The sequence below is a fragment of the Penaeus chinensis genome, chromosome 25 (genome assembly GCF_019202785.1).
Source record: "Penaeus chinensis breed Huanghai No. 1 chromosome 25, ASM1920278v2, whole genome shotgun sequence".
Lineage (NCBI taxonomy): Eukaryota > Metazoa > Arthropoda > Malacostraca > Decapoda > Penaeidae > Penaeus > Penaeus chinensis.
Genome location: NC_061843.1, coordinates 9,926,137 through 9,950,181, shown reverse-complemented (window position 1 = coordinate 9,950,181; position 24,045 = coordinate 9,926,137). Strand labels below are relative to the sequence as shown.

Sequence of the window (24,045 nt, the reverse complement as noted above, 5' to 3'; positions counted from 1 at the left end):
TATCAATCGTGAAATTAGAATCAAAGCTTAAATTTCATATTCACACCGACTGATGACTTTTCGTTCTACAATTTTGACGAAAAAAAATTCCAGATAAAGAGTGCACAACACAGATAAATAGAGAGAGGGAGAGAGGGGACAGAGGAAAAATAGAGGAAGAGAGGGGAGACAGGGGAGAGATAGATAAATAGAGAGAGGGGGGAGAGACAGAGGGACGATATATAAATAGAGAAAAGAAGGGAAGAAATGAAAGATAAATAGAGAAAGGAAGGGGAGACAGGAAAGATATATAGAGAAAGGAAGGGGAGACAGAGGAAAGATAGATAAAGAGGGAAAGGAAGGGGAGACAGAGGAAAGATAGATAAATAAGGAAAGAAAGGGGAGACAGGAAAGAGAGATAAATAAGGAAAGAAAAGGGAGACAGAGGAAAAATAGGTAAATAGAGAAAGGAAGGGGAGACAGAGGAAAAATAGATAAATAGAGAAAGGAAGGGGGGGGGGGGGGCAGAGAAAAGATAGATAAAAAGACACAGAGAGGGAAGAGGAGAAACGTACAGAAAAAAGTACTGACGCATAAAAGCGGCTGGTCTGCACTGAGCTCCGTACCAATGAGATAGCCACGCAGGTATGTTGCAATGCCGGTGTTACGACTGAGTGTGTGTGGGGGGGGAGGGGGGGAAGAGGCAAGCGTGAAAGAGAGAAGAGAAAGCGTCAAAGTAGGGACGAAGATATGTATGAGAGAGAAAGGATGAGAAAGCGGAGTATCTCCTTGAATAAGGAATTAAGGGTCAAGTTGCTGTAAAGGCCCTGGCAGTGTGTGTAACAAAGCCGGCGTTATGACGTTTGCGCCGAGGGCAAGGAAGAAGGTGAGGCGGAGGGAGGGAGGGAAGGAGAGAGTGAGAGAGATAGAGAGAGACAGAGACAGAGACAGACAGACAGATAGACAGGCAGACAGAGACAGAGAGAGGGGTGAGAAGAAAAATGAGGCGGGGTGAGATAGAAGAAAGAGCAGGAGAGACGAGGAGAGATAGGAATGATGAGGAAGAAGGGAATACAGAGAGCGGCAGAGAGAGAGAGAGAAAGAGGGAAAAAAGAGAAGTTACAGTGATTATTCATTTTACATAAAAAGGATTTACAGATACACATAAAACTATCATTAGAACATTTAAGTTACGTTTTACATTTTAATTTATGAGTCGTCCCTTTAACTTGGTCAAAAAGGTATTCGAGTTATGAAGGTTTTTGATATCAAATGGTAGTGTTTTCATTAGGTGTGCCCCTATTTCTGTATTACATATATTAACGTGTAATGGATTTACCTGTCTTATCTGTCTACCCTGAATGATTTTATGGATGAGTATGCAAGTATCACAATTACATGTGTAATAGACTTTTTTTTTAACCATTTTAGCTCATTTAGGTGTGGGTTAATTATTTATATTGCCAAGTGCTACTCTCGCAGCAAAGTTTTGTCATTTTTTACCTTTCTGAAGTTCAACTTTCTTGGCAGAACGCCATATATTTGATAAATAATAATATTAAGAACTGTTTGTTTTTTGTTTTTTTAAGAGAGAGGGAAGATGACGAAGGAGAGGGACAGAGAGAGCGAAAAAGAGATGGAAAAGAGAGAGAGAGAGAGTGGAGAAAGGGGACAAAAGGAGCGATAGAGGAACAGAGAGAGAGAAAATATAGCGAGCGCAAAGAGAGAAGTTGAAAACTAAAAGAAAATATACATATAGAAAGAAAGAAGGCAAGAGGATTAGGAGCAAGAAAAGTGAGGGTAAAGAAATGAAAAGAGACAAAAAAAAAATAGAAAGAGAGAGCTGGGGGTTGGGAGGGAAAGTGGAACATAGAAAAAAACATGAAGAGAATAGGGAAGGAACAAAGAGAAAAGAGGGAAAGGAGATACGAAAATAGGAAAAGACGGGCAAGTGTGAGGAGGGAAGAGAGAGAGAGAAAGACAAAGCAGACGAACGAAAGATAAGCAAAGATAAGTAATAGTAGGGACTTACTTCACTCTCTCCAGCGATATTCAGTGGATGACTTTATTAATTTCTCAATTTATCGAGTTTCTATTCAACAATAAATCTTAGCCTCTGTCTATACTTTTACTTATTCCATTCTAACTTCATTTATCTATCCATTTTGTCTAATTATCATCATCATCATTTTTATCATTATTATTATCATCATCATCATCGTTATCTTACTCTGATTATTTACATTATTTATATTTCTTTCACTTATCTTTCTCATATTTCTTTCACCTTTTCACTTATCTACCGATTTTATTCAACAAATAGTGACCCTTTATTCTGTCCTTATAGTTACCAGGAGTCTCTCGCGTTACTTATCAAATTCTAAATGAACACCAGCTTCCATTATCTCCGAAAAGGCCTTCTATAATAAATGCCTTTTTCGAGTTAATTATCCATGCTTTGGGTCTTGATCATTTCGAAAAGTCTCTTGTTCAGTCATTAACCCTATTTAATTCTTTCTTTCTATCTTTATCTTTGATTGTTGATGGTATTAGTAGTACAGTTACTAGCATTTTATCATAAAATATATTTTTGTAATCATCATTATCATTATCAATATATATAATGTTATCATTATCATTCTTATTGTCTTTTCATGATGTTGCTGTTATTTACTATCATCATCACCATCATCATCATCACCACCATCATCATCATCATCATCATCATTATCATCATCATCATCATCATCATCATCATCATCATCATCATCACCACCATCATCATCATCATCATCATCATTATCATCATCATCATCATCATCATCATCATCATCATCATCATCATCATCATCACCATCATCATCATCACCACCATCATCATCATCATCATCATTATCATCATCATCATCATCATCATCATCATTATCATCATCATCATCATCATCATCATCATCATCATCATCATCATCATCATCATCATCACTATCACCATCACATCACATCATCATGATTCCCATTGATGTTATCATCATTATAACCGTTATTATTACTATCACTACCATCATGACCATCACTACTACTACCATTGCCTTTATCACTATTAGCACTAACACAATGTTAGTCATGAATATAGACTTACTAATGATACGTATTTAGTTCGACCTTGTCATGGCATGTTGTTATTTACATATCAATGCGAGCTTATTCAACCAAGTATAAATTAATGCATAAGCACGAGTGTTTGTTTGTGTTTGCGTGTTCGTGTGTCCATTGCGAAGGATAGAAAGGTAAAGTTAGCCACCGTTAGCATAGATTATCCTGCTTGATGATCTCGGGGTAAAAAAAAAAATGAAAAAGTAATAACTTGATTAATTAAATCAAATTAAAAGTAAGAAATAAGATCCATTGATGTTATTTTCGTGATATTTTTTTCTTTCTATCTTTTTTTTTTTTGTATTATACATGTTAGTTTTTTATGGTGGTTGTCGCTTATTATGATAATGATAAGATGTGGCTACATGCTTAGCGAATACTTAAATAGATAAGTTGAATTTACTGAAGTCCCGAATGACGAAAATTAATCGTGACAGAACAGCGTCATTTTTAACATCGTTTTTTTTTTTTCTTTCTTTCTTTCTTCTTCTTCTACTCCTACTCCTCCACCCTCTTCTCTTTCTTCTCATTCTCCTTCACTTTTTATCTTATTTTTATTTGTATTTGTCTCCTCCTCCTTCTTCTTCTTCTTCTTTTTCTTCTTCTTCTTCTCCTTCTTCTTCTTCTTCTTCTTCCTCTCTTCCTCCTCCTCCTCCTCCTCCTCCTCCTCCTCCTCTTCCTCCTCCTCCTCCTCCTTCTCCTCCTCCTTCTCCTCCTACTCCTCCTCCTCCTCCTCCTCCTCCTCCTCCTCCTCCTCCTCCTCCTCTTCCTCCTCCTCCTCCTCCTCCTGCATCTCTTCCACCTCCACCTCCTCATCCACCACCACCTACTCCCCCAACCTCCATTTCTTTCCAATTATTCCACTTCAATTCCCATTCCTGATACCAATTCCTTCTCGAACCCACCTGTCAGTTAGCTCTCCTCCTCCTCCTCCTCTACCTATTCCACCTTCCTCTCCCCCTTCCCCTCCCCCTTCCCCTTCCTCTCCCTCTCCCCCTTCCCCTCCCCCTTCCCCTTCCTCTCCCTCTCCCCCTTCCCCTCCCCCTTCCCCTTCCTCTCCCTCTCCCCCTTCCCCTCCCCCTTCCCCTTCCTCTCCCTCTCCCCCTTCCCCTCCCCCTTCCCCTTCCTCTCCCTCTCCCCCTTCCCCTCCCCCTTCCCCTTTCTCTCCCTCTCCCCCTTCCCCTCCCCCTTCCCCTTCCTCTCCCTCTCCACCACCACCTCCAACCTCCACCTCCGTCTCCTCTCAATCATGCCACTTCCTCCTCGAACCCACCTGCCTATTTAACTCTCCTCCTCCTCTTCTACCTACTCCACCTTCCCCTCCCCCTCCCCTCCCCCTTCCCCTTCCCCTCCTTCCCCCTTCCCCTTCCCCTCCTTCCCCCTCCTCCCTCCCCTCCACCACCACCACCTCCAACCTCCACCTCCATCTTCTCTCATATCCTCCTCGAACCCACCTGCCTATTTAACTCTCCGGGGACCTGTGCTTCGAGGCCCACCAACGTCCGGCCAAAGCCAAAAGATGCTGTTGGCGGAGGAGACGCTACTATCGCGCCCCACTTGACAGGTGTCTTCCGTGGGTAGAGGGCACATTTGTAGCTTTCCATGCTCGGTATTGTATTGTAATGTGGCGGGGGTGAGGGGCGGAGGGGGGGAGGGGGGGGAAAGGTGGGAGGGGGAAGTGAGGGGTGGGGAGGAGGGGGGGAAAGTAGGGGGTGGGGGAGGAGGGAGGGGAAGTGGGGAGTGGGGGATGGGGAGGTAAGGGAGGAGTGGGATGGAAGTGAGGGTGGGTGGTGGGGGGTGAGGGGAGAAGTGGAGGGAAGGGAGGAAGGGGGAGAAGGGAGAAGTGGAGGGAAGGGAGGAGGGGGGAGGGGGTGTGGAGGAAGGAGGAGGAGGAAGGGGGGATGGGAGTGATGTGGAAGTGGAGGTAAAGGAGGAGGGGGGGAGGGGAGAAGTGGAAAGATAGGGTGTTGAGAGAGAAGGAGAAGGGAAAAGTGGAGATGAGGAAAAGGAGAAAAGTGGATAGGGGAGATGGGGGAAGAGGGGAGAAAGTGGTGATAGGGGAAGAAAGGGAAAATGATAAAGAAGAGGGGAAAGTGGAGATTTGGAGAATTTGTATATATACATATGGTATAACACACACACACAAACAAACATACGCACACACATTTATATATACATATACTGATTTGTGTATGTGTGTGTGTTTGTTTGTGTGTGAAAATGGAGATGTGTGTGTGTGTGTGTGTGTGTGTTTGCGTTTGTATGTGTGTATGTATGTATGGCTATAGGTGTGTATGCACGTTCAAAATCATACATGTATGTACATGCTTACAGAAAATCAATTCATAGTTATATGTATGTGTTTACTTCCACGAAAATATGAATAAAAAGGGACAAAATCTCCAATTTCATTTACATTAAACATGATTTCTTTTTTCTTTTCTTCTTTTCCCTCTTTTATTTTTTTCCTGTTTTTCTCTTTTTCTTTTTCCTTTTTTTTTTCTGTATCTTTTTCCTTTTTTCTGTGTCTTCCTTTTTTTTCTTTTCTTTTTCTCCTTTCCCATTTCTTTTATATCCATATCCCTTATTTTGTTATTTTCCCCTTTTATTTTTATTTTTCCTTATTATTTTTTCTTTCCCCATTTATTATTTTTTTCTGATTTTTCATTTATATTTCCCTTTTTTTTTACAATTTTCCATTTTCATTACTCATTCTTTTCTTTTTCTTTTTCTTTTACACTTTGATGTAAAACGTAAACAGAACAACTGCAGCAAATGTTGCAAATAGGGCGTGGTCATCATAGCAGGATATTACGTCCTTTTATGAAGTTATGTTGCAAGAAACGTTGCGAGTTTTTGTAAAGCAATGACGATTGCAAAGAACATATATATCACACAGGTATTGAAAATGAAATTGGAAGAAAGTAAGGTAAAGAAATGGACAATAATAATAAAAGAAAAAGGGGAGATAAAGAGGAATATAGATAAATAATTATAGTATAGATAAGATTAGATAGATTGATATGCAATGATAAAGTGATAAAGATGATATGAAAAATAACAGTAGATGTATCGATGATAGTAGTAATATTGAATTGGTAATGATGAAAATTATAATACTGTATTTATAATGATAATGACAGTAATAATAGTGATGATGATAATAATCATTGCTAATATTATTATTACAGGAAGAGAAGCAACAACAACAATAATAATGATAACAATAATAATAATAATAATAGTAACAGTAATATTACTAGCGAGAATAATAATGATCTTGATGATGGTGATACCAACAACAGAACCTGCAACATTGCAAGCCATCTCTTACCGATCCCATTTCTCCCCACAGAGCAGAGCTACCAGGCAGCGGACAGCACGCCCACACCCACCACAGCTACGCCCACAAACAAGAATTTCGTACCTTGCAAAGTCTGCGGAGACAAAGCTTCAGGTTATCATTACGGAGTGACGTCATGCGAAGGCTGCAAGGTACGCAGGATTGAGCTGTTTTGTTTTTATTCTTTTATAATCTATTACTTTTTCTCGTGATTTGTTTATGGTGTGTGTGTGGAGGGGGGGGGGAGGCGTGCGCGCTACAAAAGTAATATTTTAATGCCATCGCTAATGCAGTCATGAGTACTAACGCGTTGTCATCAGTATTAAATATATATTAACTGATTTCTCTCATTTTCAATTGACTTTCTAAAAATAACTTGTTGAATAAATGCAAGAACATCTATTTTCTATCTTCATGTCTTCAACAAACATCATACATTTTCCCCTTTTCTTCTGGAAAGACGATCTAATCACAATCAACTTGGAATTGAATGAAGGAAGACAAAATTTTAAATTCGTTAGCGGGCCAAAGTTTTGAGAGTAAGTTGGGCGGCTCGAACGGCGGGTGAATGGCAGGCCCCGTCGCCAATGGCACTAGTTGAGGGACAGTCGTGACGGTTTGCCTGAGTTTCACTATTTCACAGTTACCTCGCCAGTCTGTTGTGGAGGGTCGATGTCGATTCTGTTTTTGTTCCTTGATGCTCTTGTTCTTGTCTTATATTTGGGTCTGTTCTTGTTTTTTGTCTTATTCTTACTATCATTCTCGTTTTTTGTTTTGTGCTTGTTTTTTATTGTTTTTTTTTTTGTCGTATGCTTATGCTCGTTTTTCTTATGCTTGTTTTTGTCGTATGCTTATGCTCGTTTCTCTTATTCTTGTTTATGTCTTATGCTTATTCTTTATTCCTGCTTCTTTTCTGCTGCGTTTTCTGCTTCTGCTTTTCTTCCTGATCTTGTTCTTTTCTTGTTATTTTTTCCCTTATATTATTATCATTACTGTTAGTAGTACTATCACTACTTTCTCTTTTTCTCCCTTTCTTCACTTATTTTTCTTCCTCCTCTTCTTCGATTCCTTCTTCCTCTTCATCCACTTTCCTCAGCCCCATCCTCGTCCTCTTCGTCTCCCTAGTCTTCGTTCCCAATCTTCCTCTAAATACCTTCGTAACAAGAAATATACTTTCCTACTTCACCTTCTGCTACAGATACTGAGCTAATATTAGATAATAACTTGTTTGATTGATTAAATCTAATTTCAGTTTATTTATTTTTTTTATATCTTTATTTTTCTTTTCTTTTCTTTTTTACTTTTTGATGTATCATTTTCTGTTTATTCTTATTTTCATTCGTCTGTTCTTCATTCTTTCTGTTCCTTTTTACTTCTACGTAATTATTTATTTTCTTATACTTAGTATATACTGGTTGTGCTTTTGATAATCGGTTACAGTTTATAATTTGTCGGACCAGTAACTGCCTATTGTTATATTGTTTGTATTTTTATTCATAATTTCCCTTTCCTATTCTCCCTCTTAACACCTTGCGTTCACCTGTTTGCCATTATTATTATTTGTTTCGGCCTCACTGGCATCTATGCTTTCATCCCAAAGCACCGGCAGGCAAGTTAAACCATTATTGTGTTGATGACCTGTGTCTCAAGTCCATTTAACTATTTCTTTATCATATGCCGTAGTGTTATCAATCCCCATTCATTTCATTTTAATCTAATAAGCATTTAGCTCAATATATCTTTAGACAAAGAAAAAAAAAAAAAGTGTGGGAAATACCTACTCTGACTGAGGTCAAAGATCAGGTACTCCTTAGGCACAACCCGAGGCTTTTCTCAACCAATGTAGATTCGTACCTGGAAGCACCTGGCAATACACGTCACCGTTCATTTCCTCTTGCTTTATTTAATCTATCTGGGAACTTTTTTTTTTTTTTTTTTACTTTGCTCTTGCATGCCGTCAAGATAAAAGATAGGGAGGGTGACAGCTGTGAAATAACAGGATAGGAACTTTGTATTTATCTTCTTCCTTGTTGTAATGTATTCGTCGCCTAATGACCTTAGCTGTTGACGCGGCAGGTAATTTTAAATAATCAATCAATCAATCTTCTTTGTTTTAATATCATTGTTGTCGTTGTTGTTTATGTTATAATTATTATTATTATCATCATTATTATTATTATTATTATTATTATCATGATCAGTTTTGCCATCATTGTTATTACCATTATTATTATTATCATCATTTTCATTGTTACTATTAGTAGTAGTAGTAGTAGTATCATTATTATTATCATCATCATAATTAACTAAGTATCATCATGACTGCATAGATACTTTCGTACATTTAAGTATTAACAGTTGTTCAATATTCCTTGTGTTGTGCCTGTATTCGTATGGGTGTGTGTAAGAGGCTCTGTATTAACATATGTTTGTGAGCTTCCGGTATGGTAGTGTTGAGAGTCATTTTCAGTGTAGGGGTATATATGCATTTGTATGCAAATGTGTACGTAATTGTATGAGGTTCTGTTTTAATGTGTGTTTATTTTTTGATAGCCTGCGAGGGTATTAGCATTCAATTTCATTTTGCGGTAATGCTTGTATGTGTATGCAAATTTGCAGTATACGTAATTGTACTGTATGTGAATCGATTTCAATCATCATGAGTTTACTTATAATACACTGAGGGTATGAACACTCAATTTATACTCTAAAACTTGTATTCACAATCTATATAACCTCACGTTTAAGAACCTATGATGGAGCCTGAGAAAAAAATCCCGTTTTCTAAGAGGTTTCCCATTTTCTCCACAGGGTTTCTTCAGGCGCAGCATCCAGAAACAGATCGAGTACAGATGTCTGAGAGACGGGAAGTGTTTGGTTATTAGACTCAACCGAAATAGATGTCAGTACTGTCGATTCAAGAAGTGTCTGGCCGTTGGCATGTCGAGAGACTGTGAGTACCCTTGGCGGATTTTATGGGGTTGATGTTATTTTTTTTTTTTTTCGGGGGGGGGGGGGAGTCATGAGGTAATGAGTGATGTCAGGCAGTCATTCATTGCCTGATTATTATTATTATTATTATTATTATTATTATTATTATTATTATTATTTATTATTATTATTATTAGGGAAATAACTATAGGCAGCTTTGTTCTAACTAATCATACAGTAATCCTCGTTGATAACTCATTATCTCCTGTTATTGACATATCTAACAAATATACCTGAATCAGTAATTTTATGCAGAATAACTACATTCCCCTAACCACATATTAAAACCAAAAAAATAACACGTTATCTCAAACCAACACATAACATAACATAACCCAACACACGCTATCCCCACACATAAACACCTGTACACCTACCACGGCCCTTTTTAACTGGCCATGTCCTTTCAGCTGTGCGATATGGGCGTGTCCCCAAGAGGTCCCGCGAACGAGAGGGCGATGGGCGTGGCGAAGGCTCGGAAATGGTAGCCAGGGAGGTCGAAAACAAGCAGTTGGCCATCTATGATATTATTCTGACCATCTCGCAGGCACACCACGCCAATTGTGCCTACACGGAGGAGAAGACCAGAGCGCTCGTCAGGAAGCCTATTATTTTTGTGAGTTGTTGGGGTTGTTCTTGTTGTCATTGGCATTGTCAATGGGGTTGTCATTATCCTCGTTATTGTAATTAACTTTTCTCCACCTCATCATCATCACCTCCTCCATCATGATTATTATTATCGTTATCGTTATCATTATCATTATCATTATCATTATCATTGATGTTATCCTCCTCCTCCTCTTCCTCTTCTTCTTCCGCCGCCTCCTCCTCCTCCTCCTCCTCCTCTTCCTTCTCCTCCTTCTCCTCCTCCTCCTCCTCCTTCTCCTCCTCCTCCTCCTCCTCCTCCTCCTCCTTCTCCTCCTCCTCCTCCTCCTCCTCCTCCTCCTCCTCCTCCTCCTTCTCCTCCTCCTCCTCCTCCTCCTCCTCCTCCTCCTCCTCCTCCTCTTCCACTCCACCTCATCATCATCCTCATCATCAGTGTATCATGTCTCCCACCCATTTCATTCGTCACGTATTCGTATGACGTCACGTATCAGCAATCACTACCTCGCACCCGTTTTCTTCAATAACCCTAATGTTTTCGTGAAATGTTGCTTGTTCGCACTTAATTTTTTTTTTTACGACGTGGTCCTTATTCGCACTTCGGCAAGTCATGCCATTAAATTATCTTCAGAACTGGAGCCAGACCACTGTAATACAGCTGTAATACACTGTAATAGAACTGTTTACACTGTTTTTTCGCTGTCATTTTCTGTCTCTCTCAAACACCGACAACACTAAGTGCTAAATGTACAAGAGTCGTTTTTTATTGATTTTCCGATTTAAATTACCTAATTAAAATCATAAGATAGAGAACTTTGACAACCTGTTAGGGTGTAGGATTTAAAACCGTTAATGAACATGAACTCCTAATGATGTGTTTTAGGCGGTTTAATGGACTAAAAAAACAATAAGATTTTATTCATTTTGTCACTTATAAAGAAACGCCGTCATGCGGAGAATCCCTCATACCTACGAATATTATGTATAAATATGTAGTTAAAATCTGCTTGAATCGCGTGTAACAACACACTAGCGATATCTTTCGATAACTTTCTCTCTGTTTCGTTAAACTGTTTCGTAAAGCGTGCCACATTTGCAATGCATGGTCAAAAGAAAACGAAAAAGCAACATCACAATAGCGCTCCTGAGTTACCAAGCGCAACGCCGCTATTGTCGAGCAGCATCTCCCAGGCAGCTCCCCGGCGGCAGTGTGCATTCCGGCCACCAGGGGCGCTGCCGCATGCCCAGGGCAGCGCGATCCCCCGAGGAGATTGCGCGGGAGAGGAAGTGCGCGGCCGCGGGTGGCACGGAGCGAACGCAGCGCCGGCAGGAGCGGTACGCAGGTGAAGTCACTTACAAATATATCAGCAACAGAAAATGACATATTCACTTTATGTGTTGATATATATATATATATATGGTACATGATATCAACACATCGTTGCATATCATCCGCTATGGTTTATACGGATGCCAGTGTCGACGCCAAGACCCGTGGGCGTGACATATAAGCATAAGGTGATTCCGGAAATAACTAAAATCCACTCCAATGAATTGACTTGTTATCGAACCCATGATACCCGCAACTTTCCTTGTACAAATCGGTTTATTAGCACACATGTTGAAGGCGATGTGATTGAGGACGAATACACAAAGCAGAAAGTTTAATTAATGTTCTGTGAGCTTCCTCTTCTTCAGAAATACGTGATTTAGTTAAGCATCTTTCTTGTATTTGTAGAATTTATTCACTGTCATTCATGCATTTTTTCAGCAACTATCATAAAGGACTTTTGTGTAGTTATTTTTTTTTCCAAATATGTGTTTCTTAACTCATATTTAAAAAAACAACAACAGATATAAGAATAAAAATATATTTATGTATTTCAATCTCACCTTTCCCCTCGCTTTCCCCTTTCTCTTTTTTTTTCTTCTTCTTCTCATTATTATTATGTTATTATCATTATTATTATTGTTATTATTATTATTATTATTATATCCCTTTTCTCGGAACCAATGCGTCTTTTCCTGCTCAGATGATACGCACCTGATTTCAAGTTTATTCGTCTTTCTCTTCTCGATAAATATGTCCAATTCATATGTAATTCTCTCTTTTTCTCTCTCCTTCTCCCTCTCCCTCTCTCTCCTCTAGCACCTGATTTCAAGTTTATTCGTCTTTCCCTCCTCGATAAATATGTCCAATTCATATGTAATTCTCTCTTTTTCTCTCTCCTTCTCCCTCTCCCTCTCTCTCCTCTAGCACCTGATTTCAAGTTTATTCGTCTTTCCCTCCTCGGTAAATATGTCCAATTCTTTCTTTCTCTCTCTCTCTCTCTCTCTCTCTCTCTCTCGCTCTCTCTCTCTCTCTCTCTCTCTCTCTCTCTCGCTCTCTCTCTCTCTCTCTCTCTCTCTCTCTCTCTCTCTCTCTCTCTCTCTCTCTTTTTCTCTCTCTCTCCGCCCTTCCCTCCTTTGAAAAAAAAATACATATCTATTTATCCCTCTCTCTCTCTCTCTCTCTCTCTCTCTCTCTCTCTCTCTCTCTCTCTCTCTCTCTCTCTCTCTCTCTCTCTCTTTTTCTCTCTCTCTCTCCGCCCTTCCCTCCTTTGAAAAAAAAATACAAATCTATTTCTCCCTCTCTCTCTCTCTCTCTCTCTCTCTCTCTCTCTCTCTCTCTCTCTCTCTCTCTCTCTCTCTCTCTCTCTCTCTCTCTCTCTCTCTTTCTCTCTCTCTCTGCAACATCACAATATATGTCTTCCGGGGAGGTTTGTGTGCATAGACACAACTGCTTCACCCTCTCCTCGTCCCCTTTCACCCGATAACGCTGTAACGCTCTCTCCCCCTTCCTCCCCAAACACAGCAAGACTTTGTCACGACGATATTCAACTTCGCGATGTCGTTCAACAACCTGAAAAAAAGAAAACATTAAAAATTCATATCTAATTTTCCCTCTTTCTCTCTCCCTCTCCGCTCTCCCCCCCTCCCACCCCTTTGAAACAAAAATCATATCTAATTATCCCTCTTTCTCCCTCGTCGCCCCCCTCAGAACACGTCTGAAGTGAGCAGCGACCCCGAAGCAGCCTCCTCCACGATGGACACCCTTGAACACCAGAAGATCACTATGTGGCAGAGCTTCGCCGTTTTCATGACCCCTTCTATACAGCGGGTGGTCGAATTTGCCAAAAGAGTACCAGGTACGCTCAGGATATATTTAGATAGATTGATAGGTAGATAGATAGATAGATGGATAGATAGATAGATAGGTAGATAGATTGACAGATGGATAGATTGAGAGATAGGTATTGATATATATAGATGTATATTTTTTTTCTCCGAATTTTGTCTCGAAAAGGAATCTGCTGTTTAAGATTCGAAGCTTCGTATTTCCACACTTGATCCGGAACTATTTTGTTAGATCTGTCGCTATGTTATGAATAATTATAATAATGATAATAATATCAAAATTAATGATTAATGATAACAATAACAACAATAATCATAACAACAATAACAACAATAACAAAAGTTCCCAAAAAAAAAAGGGTCTGGTAATTTCAATCCTAATTTTCTCTCTTTCTTCCAGGATTCTCGGAGTTGTCGCAAGATGATCAACTTATTCTCATCAAGGTCGGGTTCTTTGAGCTGTGGCTGACGCATATCAGCCGGATGATCAGCTCCGTGGACAACACACTCACGTTTAGCGATGGTTCTTACGTCACTCGCAGTCAGATGGAAATGATGTTCGATGTGAGTTTTTGGCTGACGGAAGTTTTTTTTATTTTTTTTTCTCTTCTTCTTCTTCTTGATCTTCTTCTTCTTCTTCTCTTTCTTCTTCTTCTTCTCCTTCTTCTTCTTCTTCTTCCTCTTCCACCTGTTCCTCATGTTCTCCTTCTTCTTCTTCTTCCTCTCTCTCTTCCTCTTCCTCTTCCTCTTCCTCCTCCTCCTCCTCCTCCTCCTCCTCCTCCTCCTCCTCCTCCTCCTCCTCCCCTCCCTCTTCCTCCCCTCCTTAAAACCTCTTCGTAGAATTGCTAAATCAATGAACTTGCCTAAACCTGGAATATCTTATTTTGTTTCATAGAAAGTAAATTTTGTGCACCTGACAATCTTCCTGAATTTGTTTCTTTTCAAACTAATGAAAATTATGACAAATCTAGTGATTCATTCTATGATATTTATATGCACCGTTTACACAAACAAACGCGCACACACACACACACACACACACACACACACACACATACACACACACACACACACACACACACACACACACACACACATACACACACACACATATATTTAAACGTGTGTGTGGGTGAGTGTATGTGTGTGAGTGAGTGAGTGAGTGAGTGAGTGTGTTTACATACATATATGTCTTCCGGGGAAGGTTTGTGTGCATAGACACAACTGCTTCACCCTCTCCTCGTCCCCTTTCACCCGATAACGCTGTAACGCTCTCTCCCTTTTCCTTCCCAAACACAGCAAGACTTTGTCACGACGATATTCAACTTCGCGATGTCGTTCAACAACCTGAATCTGAACGACACGGAACTCGCGCTGTTCACGGGCGTCGTGCTCCTGACGGCGGAGCGGCCGGGCATCACCGACTCCAAGGTCATAGAGCAGCAGCAGGACCGGATCATCGAGGCCCTTCGGGTGCAGGTGAGCCGGCGGGAAATGGCTCTCTTGTATGTACTTATATATGTGTGTATATATATATATATATATATATATATATATATATATATATATATTATGTAGATATATATATGTATGTATGTTAAATTCTTACTAGGGATATACTTTTTACGTTTATTGTTTTATACTAGTTTTGTAATAGCCACTACTATTCAAATCCATATATGATATATGTATGTTTTGTATTCAGTTATTTCAAACAATATCAACCAAAGACCTTCAATTCCTTGATGATTCCCACAAGATAGCCACAAAAAGTCACAAACTGTTTCATATACTTCGTCAAGTGTTCAAATACCCAGTTACCAATTAACACGATCCTACCCACACTAACCCAGCCCCGCGAATATCGACAACCCACCCTTGCCAAGTCTTCAATCCCTCGCCAAACACCCAAATAACCTCCTAACCTAAACCTACCTACATACACCAACCAAGCACTTATAAACCCCGTCTAATAGACTAACCAATTTACATCACCACAACCCCTTAAAGATCCCACAGACGACACACTCTCAACTGACCTTCGAACCCTTCAATTGTTCCAGGTGGGCAGGAACCACGCCAGCGAGACGCACCTGTTTCCCAACGTGGTGATGAAGATGCCCGAGCTGCGGCAGATCGGAGCCAAACACCAGGAACACTTGAACTGGTTCCGGTCCAGCTGGTCAAGGCTCAAACTTCCACCTCTCTTCGCTGAGATCTTCGACATACCCAAGTGTGAGGAGGACCTCTTATGAGGAGTGTGGTGTAGGTGAGTAAGCTTCGCGGGAAAGGAAGGGAGAAGGAGAGAGGGTATGAGGGTGAGAGGGAGGGAAGGTAGGTGAACTGAAACAACTGTATGGTAACTAGACATGAACTGAAACTGGACCCCGGCTTCGAATCTCTCAGAGAGAGGGTGAGAGGAAAGAAAGGTGGGTAGGAGAGAGGAAGAGGAGGGGAAGGTTGAGAGGAGGAGAAAGGGTGAGAAGTAGGAAGGTTGAGAGGAGAAGAAAGGTGGGTGGGAGAGGGGGGAAATGAGGGAGTAGATGAATGGGGAAGGCTGAGGGAAAAAAAAGGGGAGGAGAGATGGGAAGAGAATTGTGAAGTAGCGAAATAGAGTCGTCGTGTTAAAAATAAATAAATAAATACAAAGTTACGTAGAAGATAATCACTTGTAAGGTGCTGAAATGGTAATTGTTTTTAGAATAGTTTTGAGTTATGTCCCTGAATTTAGATACTGTTTTGCACTTTGAAGAAAAACTGAGTAGGCAAAGGTTAATGAATGGAAGGCAGAGGGGAATATGGGGAGAAGAGATACAAAATTATTGAGAGGGGGAAGAGAAAGAGATAGAGAGAAGAGGAATTATAAAAATGTACACACATAAGTGCAATAACTTTTGAGCAAACGCTTGCTCATGTACTCATACGTGTAACCGCCTAAATATAGGCCTTTTTACGTGCCGGGAGAGATAAACAGGAATGTTCAGTGATGATTATTTTTGCATGAAATGAATGATGGAAGATGGAGAGGGGTGACTGACGGAGGGAGGGAGAGAGAGAGGAGGGGGGAGAGAGGGAGAGGGAGAAAGAGAGAGAGAGAGAGAGAGAGAGAGAGAGAGAGAGAGAGAGAGAGAGAGAGAGAGAGAGAGAGAGGGTGGGGGGGAGGGGGAAAGGGAGAGAGAGAAAGAGAGAAGGGGGGGAGGAGGCGATAGAGAGAGAGAGAGAGCGAGAAATAGGTGCACGGAAAAAACAACTATATATACATAGCTAGAAAGACACTCAAAGATGGAGTAAAAAAGCATAAATCTCGTTATTTTACATATCATGCAGTTATCTTTGGCTCTCAATCAGCTTTAACAGTGATAACCATAGGAACATGCCGATATGTATTATAACAATTGTTATGGAGTCGCCGATTAAACACTGAATAAATAAATAGATAAATAAAGGATAAAGTACTTTCATTTCGAATTAAAGCTGCAGCCCCATTTCACTCAGTGCCCTATATTCATACCGACTTCCTCTACTTTCAGGAATAATCTCGGCAAAGTAGTGTCATAGCCATTGCCCGGTGGACCAAGCGTGTGATAGTGTCATCCCCGAGTGCGTACGTGCGTGCGTGTGTGTATGTGGGATCCCCAGCCTCATCACAGATCCACGCCCGCCATCAGCCACATCCACTCAGAACCAAGCCCACACGGAACCCACGCCCACCTGGTCGCAGCCGCAATATTGGTAGTCCGTCGACATCGTGTTAGGTAGTCTAATCACGATCAGGTCGTAGGCTTTACATGCTGTCTGAAGATCATGAGCCGTCGCTTCCGAGTGAACGAAGAAGGGAGGAGCCAATGCGACTGCGTGGAGACTTCCGACCTCCTCTGTGGGTGCAGAGGCAGGTTGCCTCCGGAGATATTCGACAGATGTACAAAGCACCTCCAGGACGTGTCTTGGAGACTAGGAACGTCTCAGAGTTTCGTCTTCAGGATCTGGAAGCTACCGAGAGTCCCGGGATGAGTAGCGTAACATCCTGTGCATGGTGGTACCCGCTAGTGTTACTTTGGAATGAGAGTGTTGGTATGAAAATATAGCAAGTTTCCCACTGCCATGTTGCTCCTCGGCCAGAAGCCAACGTGATAGCGTTACCAATATTTATTCTACTTTATTGTGTTCTTGGTGGCGTCTAGCATGTATCTAGACACCAGGACAAGCGGGACAGTGTGGGCCACTGATACAGCACTCTGACGTGCCTCTCACGCTAGAGCTATACGTACACTGTCAAAAGAGACAAACAGTTGTAACGTTCTTGTCAGTACAAGTGTCACTTTGTAACACTCAATGAACTCTTCTTCCTCACCAGAACAAGTTCAGCCAAATTGTGTTGCAAGAATGAGACATATCGAGTGTTTGTATAGCAAAATTTTAAAGCGCATTTGTCTGTGCTGTTGGTGACTGCAGATCAGCGCCTCAGAGTGACTGTTTATAAATACTCATGTCCCAGCAGCGTGCACCACCAAGAGCTTGTACTCGGTGTGTAGTGTCTGTATTTAGTGAAAGAGCACAATAGTGGACAAGTCTGCTGCAGTTTCTGCTACTTCTGCTGATTATTCTGCTGTTACCTCCATCATCCTTTGCCCTCCTCCCACATGACCAGTCACTCCTTCACTGCCCCTCAGCTGAAAAACGAAATAATGTCCTAAGATTTCTTTCACAGGAAGCCTGCTTGAACTCAAGCACTAAGCACAAAGATAAGTTTCCTCTTAAGAATCCCTCATAACAAATATAAATGTGACCACCATGCTCTGTGTTCTATTCTCCAAATTTCGAGGACTGACAAACTGAAGTCAAGTCAGCAACAGCACGACCAAGCAGGCCGACCTGACCACATTGGTCATAATGTCGCAATAGCAGGTAGAGAGCAGAGGCAGCACGGACACTGAAGCAACTGTTACGTAGGTGCACAGGTAGCATCGGATTCTGAACACCGACATGAACCTTTGTAACATTCAGAAGACTAATGATTGGCTCTTTGAGATTTGTTACAATTAATCCCTCGGCGTATTGTGTCCCTTCATGATATTTTTTTTTTTTTTTTTTTTTTTTTTTTTTTTTTTTTTTTTTTTTTTTTTTGTAAATTCAACATATGAGAACTGTCAATTCAGAGCTAGTATACACCACAGTCCGTATGTGCCGGGACCTGCGTATAACTGAACTAATGTATACCATAACCTGCATATACTGGAACCTGTGTCTGCCAGGTATGTATGTTACATTTATGTGTATTGTGCCCTGCCATCCAGGATTGCAGTATACTACACTGTAGCTATTGTATACCAGAGCCCGGGAAATACTAGAACCTGTGTATACCAGAGGCCATGTAGTAAGGCATGCTAGACCCATTCATGGAGGTTAAGTTGCTCATGTTACCGAAAGTGAGACTTCATTGCGATATGGCATATGTGTCCAGGATTTATTGTCTCGTCAAAGAAGGAATCCCTCATGTCATTAGTTCAGATCCAGTTTTGTGCATATGGACACTACATTTGCCTGAAGATGACAGTGGTGGGTTAAGCAGTGGTCAGCTGGTGAATACTTGAGCCTTGACTCACGCACACAATGAGACATGGATGTTGAGAAACTACTCAAGCACATGGGGAGGTTCGCAGGCCTCTGCCGGCGTCGACAGAACTGCGTCACAAACTCTGCGTGGCTTTCAGTGTTCTCAAAGACTGATGATCTTTCCGGTGCCTCAAAACGCCGCCACCGATACCTTGAAGTGTACTTTGTTAGAGTACTTCCACTGGTTCTTTCAGTACTGTTACCTAGATGAGCGCGTGGGTCTCTAATGTAACCATTCCCAGCCCAACAACACTACCCACATAGATTATTTTGTTAATGAAAAGGGTAAAAGGTTAAGGGTTTGACTGTGTTGTTGGATAAATAGTGTCCCTCTCTTGTTGATAGTCTAAGCTAAGCCTATCCCATCCAAATTTATACTACTGTATTGGATAACGGATGAGCAAACACTGGAAGATCCTCATTACAGGCAACGAGACAGAAGGCCGCAAAGTAAGCGATGTTAGGCCACCACAGTCTGCCATTAGGTCTCGTGTTTCACAATGTTTCAAGTTCCATCGCACGACTTTCAGCGTCCGAATTTCATGTTACTGCAGATACACTCCTTAACAAAAGACTACTGCTTGCAGAGAGCTATTAAATCTATTGGTGAATCGGGTGCTAGCACACTGCGGTGACTTAAGACTTCCGGCTCAGGACTTTTAAATGTCAAGGGTGAAGGATTTTTGAGCCATATTCTCAAACTGTACTTGAGCTGCTCTCGGTGCCTTTAGCAGGAATTTTTAGAATGTAGTTTAGCCAGCCTCCCCTCACCCCCATGAATATTTGCACACTTGATATATCCGTCACACAATGGTGGTATATAGAGTGGTGAACAGTATTCAACACCCAGTGTCAATGAAGACCCATAGAAGCAAGTTTCAAGACAGACAAGCATTAATGGCAAACGGTCCGAGCTAAGTTGATTTTATATATATATAATGCTGCGGATTACCGAGTGATTGAATTAAGCTAAGTAACCACGCGACTTCACAACTCTAGTTCGCAATGTGCCAGTGTGTTGCTAACCTGCTGCCTAGTTGTGGAAGCAGTAGGAAGGGGCGCAGATGTAAAGTGTAGCGTGTGTTGGCCGAGTACAGTTAGATAATAGGGTTCTCTCCGGTGTACTGCCAGAAGATGCAGTCTTCCCGTAATACATGGCCACAGAAAAAACTTAAAGGGGTTCGCAGACTACGAGTTCCCTTGTTGAACCTTATATTTTCTATATTCAGTGAATTATGATTTGACCATGTTCATATTCTATACCGGGTTCACTCTGAGACATCTCACAATGTTGATAATTGTTAAGGCGTGTTTGGAAATTGCGGGTTAATGCTGTATATATTTTTAATAAAGCAGACGCCAGTCATTGTAAAACAATTTCAGAGGAAGCATATCATTAAGAGACAAATGTGTGTGTCCATTCTATTCAGTTACGGTGTACGTATCACGCATCAATGAAAAATTCCCGCATTTTTGTTTTCTTATTTTAAAGAATACAAGTCAATGGGCATTAAATCTATTAGACTGTGTGGCATTATGGAAAGGCATTGTGAAACTTTTGTAAAAAATAAAGTATATATATATATATAATAATAAATAGGGATGCTGCAATCTTCTGTCTAAGAAGTAGCTCAAGTGGAATATGAATGATATATGATTAGTTGTTAATGTTGTTACCACCTGTAAATATAAATCTGTTAGGTTCCCCCTTCAAAACATTCAACTTTCCTTCACATTTTGTTTCTCTCCAAGACGACTCTCCTGTTCTTGTGGACTGAAAGAAGATAGGAATAGCTCGCACGTTATCATGAGTGGCGTATAAATCATAGAAATACCAAGCGCCCGCATCAGTGTCGAGACGTGTCGGCGACCGCTACCTATATTCTGTAATATGATTAGTTCTTGAGAAACAAGATGCTTTACGAGACGGCATGCGTTCCCCAACCACGGGAATATTAGAAGGCTTCAAACTACATTGTCGACAGAATTAGACAGCTCCAAACTCCCAGTGGGACGTTGAAGGCTGTGTCTAATAGGTCCTCAGAGAGTTATAGAGATTGTAGCTCGCCGACGAGATAATTAGACTGCTTCCAAATAACTGTTGGGAGATTTAGCGAGCATCTAACTTGCTGTCGGGAGAAAATGGACAGCTTGAGATTCACTGTCGAAAGGTTTAGCCGGCTTCAAACTTAGACTCTAATAAATGATAGCCATTAGATGTTAGACTCGAATAAGTTTGTAACGGTTTCTATCCTTGATTTAATCAGGAGAATGTGTAACTTGAAAAAAAAAAAAGAATACTTTGACCTCACCTGTGTATCAAGTCTAACGAGAAGCTACGTAAGTGAACGCGGCCATGTTTATAATAGTTAGGGCTCAACAACTGTATCTCTCACTGAAATTATTATGTTCTTTTATAATTTCGGAGCCTTTGTAACCTTGTAGGCAATGTGAAGACCTAAGTTATATTTTAATAAATAGATATAATCACGTGTGTCTTGTTGTAATTCCTTGAATAAGATGAAACAAATAATAAATCAAGAGGGAAAAAACAAAAAAAATCCTGTATATACATTTCGACTATATGTGTGTGTGGACACACGCACACACATATATATACCTGTGTGTGTGTATGTATATGTGTATAAATATGTATTTATATATATATATGTATGTGTGTATGCATATATATATATATATATATATATATGTATATATGTATACATGGCTATATATGTATATGTGTGTGTGTGTGTGTGTAAATATATATGTATTCATATGTATGTGTATATATAGATAGACGCACACACACACACACATATGTATATATGTAGATATATGTGTGTATGTATATATATATGTGTGTGTGTGTGTGTTTGTGTGTGTGTGTGTGTGTGTGTGTGTGTGTGTGTGTATTCATATGTATGTGTATAGATAGACCCACACACATTCATATATATATATATATATATATATATATATATATACATATGTGTGTGTGTGTGTGTGCGTGTGTGTGCGTGTGTGTGTGTGTGTGTGTGTGTATGTGTGTATATATATATATATATATATATACACATATGTGTATATATATTTATATATATATATACACATATGTGTATATATATTTATATACATACGTATGTATCTGTCTATATCTATCTACCTATCTATCTTATCTATATATATAGATGTTTGTGTGTATGTGTGTCTGTGTGTGATTTGATAAGGTGTCTCCCGACTCTTCATAAGGTCACTAAAACAGAACAGCAATTCACAAAGGATTTATTATGCTCAAAAGACTTTTTTCTTTCCACTAACAAACAGTTTACATAGGTGAGGGTGACCTCGTTAACCTCTGCCTATGACCCATAATCTTAAAGAGACCACCACACAACCGGGTGCAAACTTCAGTAAATGATGGTTTATAAAAGATCGTTCCTGATTTAATTACTGATGTTAAATTTCTCTCTCTCTCTTGTTTGATTAGAAGCTCTGCATGACCCATTTATAGAGAGAGTTCGAACAACAGTAATTGCCTCATGAACATCATCATAAATCGACCAGTATTCTCTGTTTCTATTTCCACTATACTCTGTATATGACATAAAGATATTTCTATATAATGATTTGATTAATAGGACAAACATGATACAAGGCACAATACGGTATTTCGGTAAATAATTAACCTGGAGATCTATGCTTCAAATGATCCTCAAATCTCTTTTTTTTTATCTAAAGAATCACTCTTTATTGCCCCCACTGATGCAACGCCTCGTCGTCCGTCTCAGCTTCGCACGACCAGGTCACCGCCAACCAGCTAGGTATTCAGAGACACTTCGGACACCTTATACGGAGAGCTGGACGAGCATCTAGCGCCCATCGGCCAATCGCCGTTGAGTTGTCTTGTGCTGCAGCCAATCATCGTCGAGCTGCTTCGCATCACAGCCAATCAGAATCGTGGCGGCGGCGGACCTCCATCGAATAAGGTGTCCAAAATGACTCTAAATATTACTAAGGTCAGGAAGATTGTCCTCCGATCTTATGCCAAGGCCTTGGACGCAGCTGAGGCGGGCTTGCTGGCCTCGTCCACGTCCCCGCCGATGTAGTCGTCGAGGCGTTCGTCCAAGTCGTCCAGCTGCTTCTTCTTGAAGTCGTCGTCACCGTCGACTCCTTCCTCGCCGTCGTCATCGTCCAGATCCTCGGCCGCGAACCCAGTGTCCTCGCTGTTTGAGAAAGATGAGGATAACGTAGGTGTCAGATGTTGTAAAAATGTGTGGCTGTTCGCTCACTCCTTTCCTGTCGAATTGTTTACGATTCGAGTCTTATCAGGAGACGCTTCCTGCTCCGCGGTCAGCATTATTACGAATGCTTAATTTACCGATATTATATGTTCTCGATACCCTTTAAACGCTGTGCTATACATCGTGTGCAGGCATAAGAAAAAGCATGTGTATGTGTGTACACACACACATATATGTATATATATGTATATATATATGAATGTATATATATATGGATAAATGGATATGCATATTTGTATATATAGATAGATATATATATACATATATATACATACATATATATTTATACATATATATACAAACATATATATACATACATATATATGTATACATATATATGTGTGTGTATGTTTGTGTATATATATAAACACACACATAAATGCATATACATATATCTACACATACATATACATTCATATATATACATATATATGTTTGTGCGTGTGTGTGCGTGTGTGTTTGTGCGTGTGTGTGCGTGTGTGTGTGTGTGTGTGTGTGTGTGTGTGTGTGTGTGTGTGTGTATGTGTGTGTGTGTGTGTGTGTGTGTGTGTGTGTGTATGTGTACACATACATATACATTCTTTTTCTTATGCCTGCACATGATATACAGCATTGCATTTAAAGGGTATCGAGAACATATAATATCGGTAAACTAAGCATCAGTTTTAATGCTCACTGCTCATCAGGAAGCATCTTCTGATAAGACTCGAATAGTATCATTATAATCCATATCAACAACCTTATCCTTACTTTTGCCATTGTTATTATCACCATTACTATTCATCGTTATTAATGTTGTGCTGAGTGGTGGTGCCACTGTCATTAATACTACCATTATCATCACCATTATCACCACCACTATCAACATTTACAGCACCCTGT

At 40.3% G+C, this 24,045-nt stretch overlaps 2 protein-coding genes across 2 annotated transcripts in view; one reads left to right on the top strand and one right to left on the bottom strand.

Annotated features, from left to right (window-relative positions):
- Positions 1–6,040: 6,040 nt before the first annotated feature.
- Positions 6,041–18,039, top strand: LOC125038603 (ecdysone-induced protein 78C-like). Its single transcript, XM_047632140.1, has 9 exons — positions 6,041–6,056; positions 6,488–6,627; positions 9,287–9,428; positions 9,877–10,082; positions 13,110–13,257; positions 13,647–13,810; positions 14,546–14,725; positions 15,310–15,515; positions 16,777–18,039. The coding sequence occupies exons 1-8, from the start codon at positions 6,041–6,043 to the stop codon at positions 15,499–15,501; spliced, it is 1,188 nt and encodes a 395-aa protein (XP_047488096.1). The 3' UTR covers positions 15,502–15,515; positions 16,777–18,039.
- Positions 18,040–22,128: 4,089 nt separating this feature from the next.
- Positions 22,129–24,045, bottom strand: part of LOC125038680 (WD repeat-containing protein 86-like) — a 16,925-nt gene continuing 15,008 nt past the window's right edge. The window contains exon 9 of the mRNA XM_047632232.1: positions 22,129–23,085. Within this exon, the coding sequence (XP_047488188.1) occupies positions 22,902–23,085 (184 nt within the window). The 3' untranslated portion in view covers positions 22,129–22,901. The remainder of the gene's footprint in view (positions 23,086–24,045) is intronic.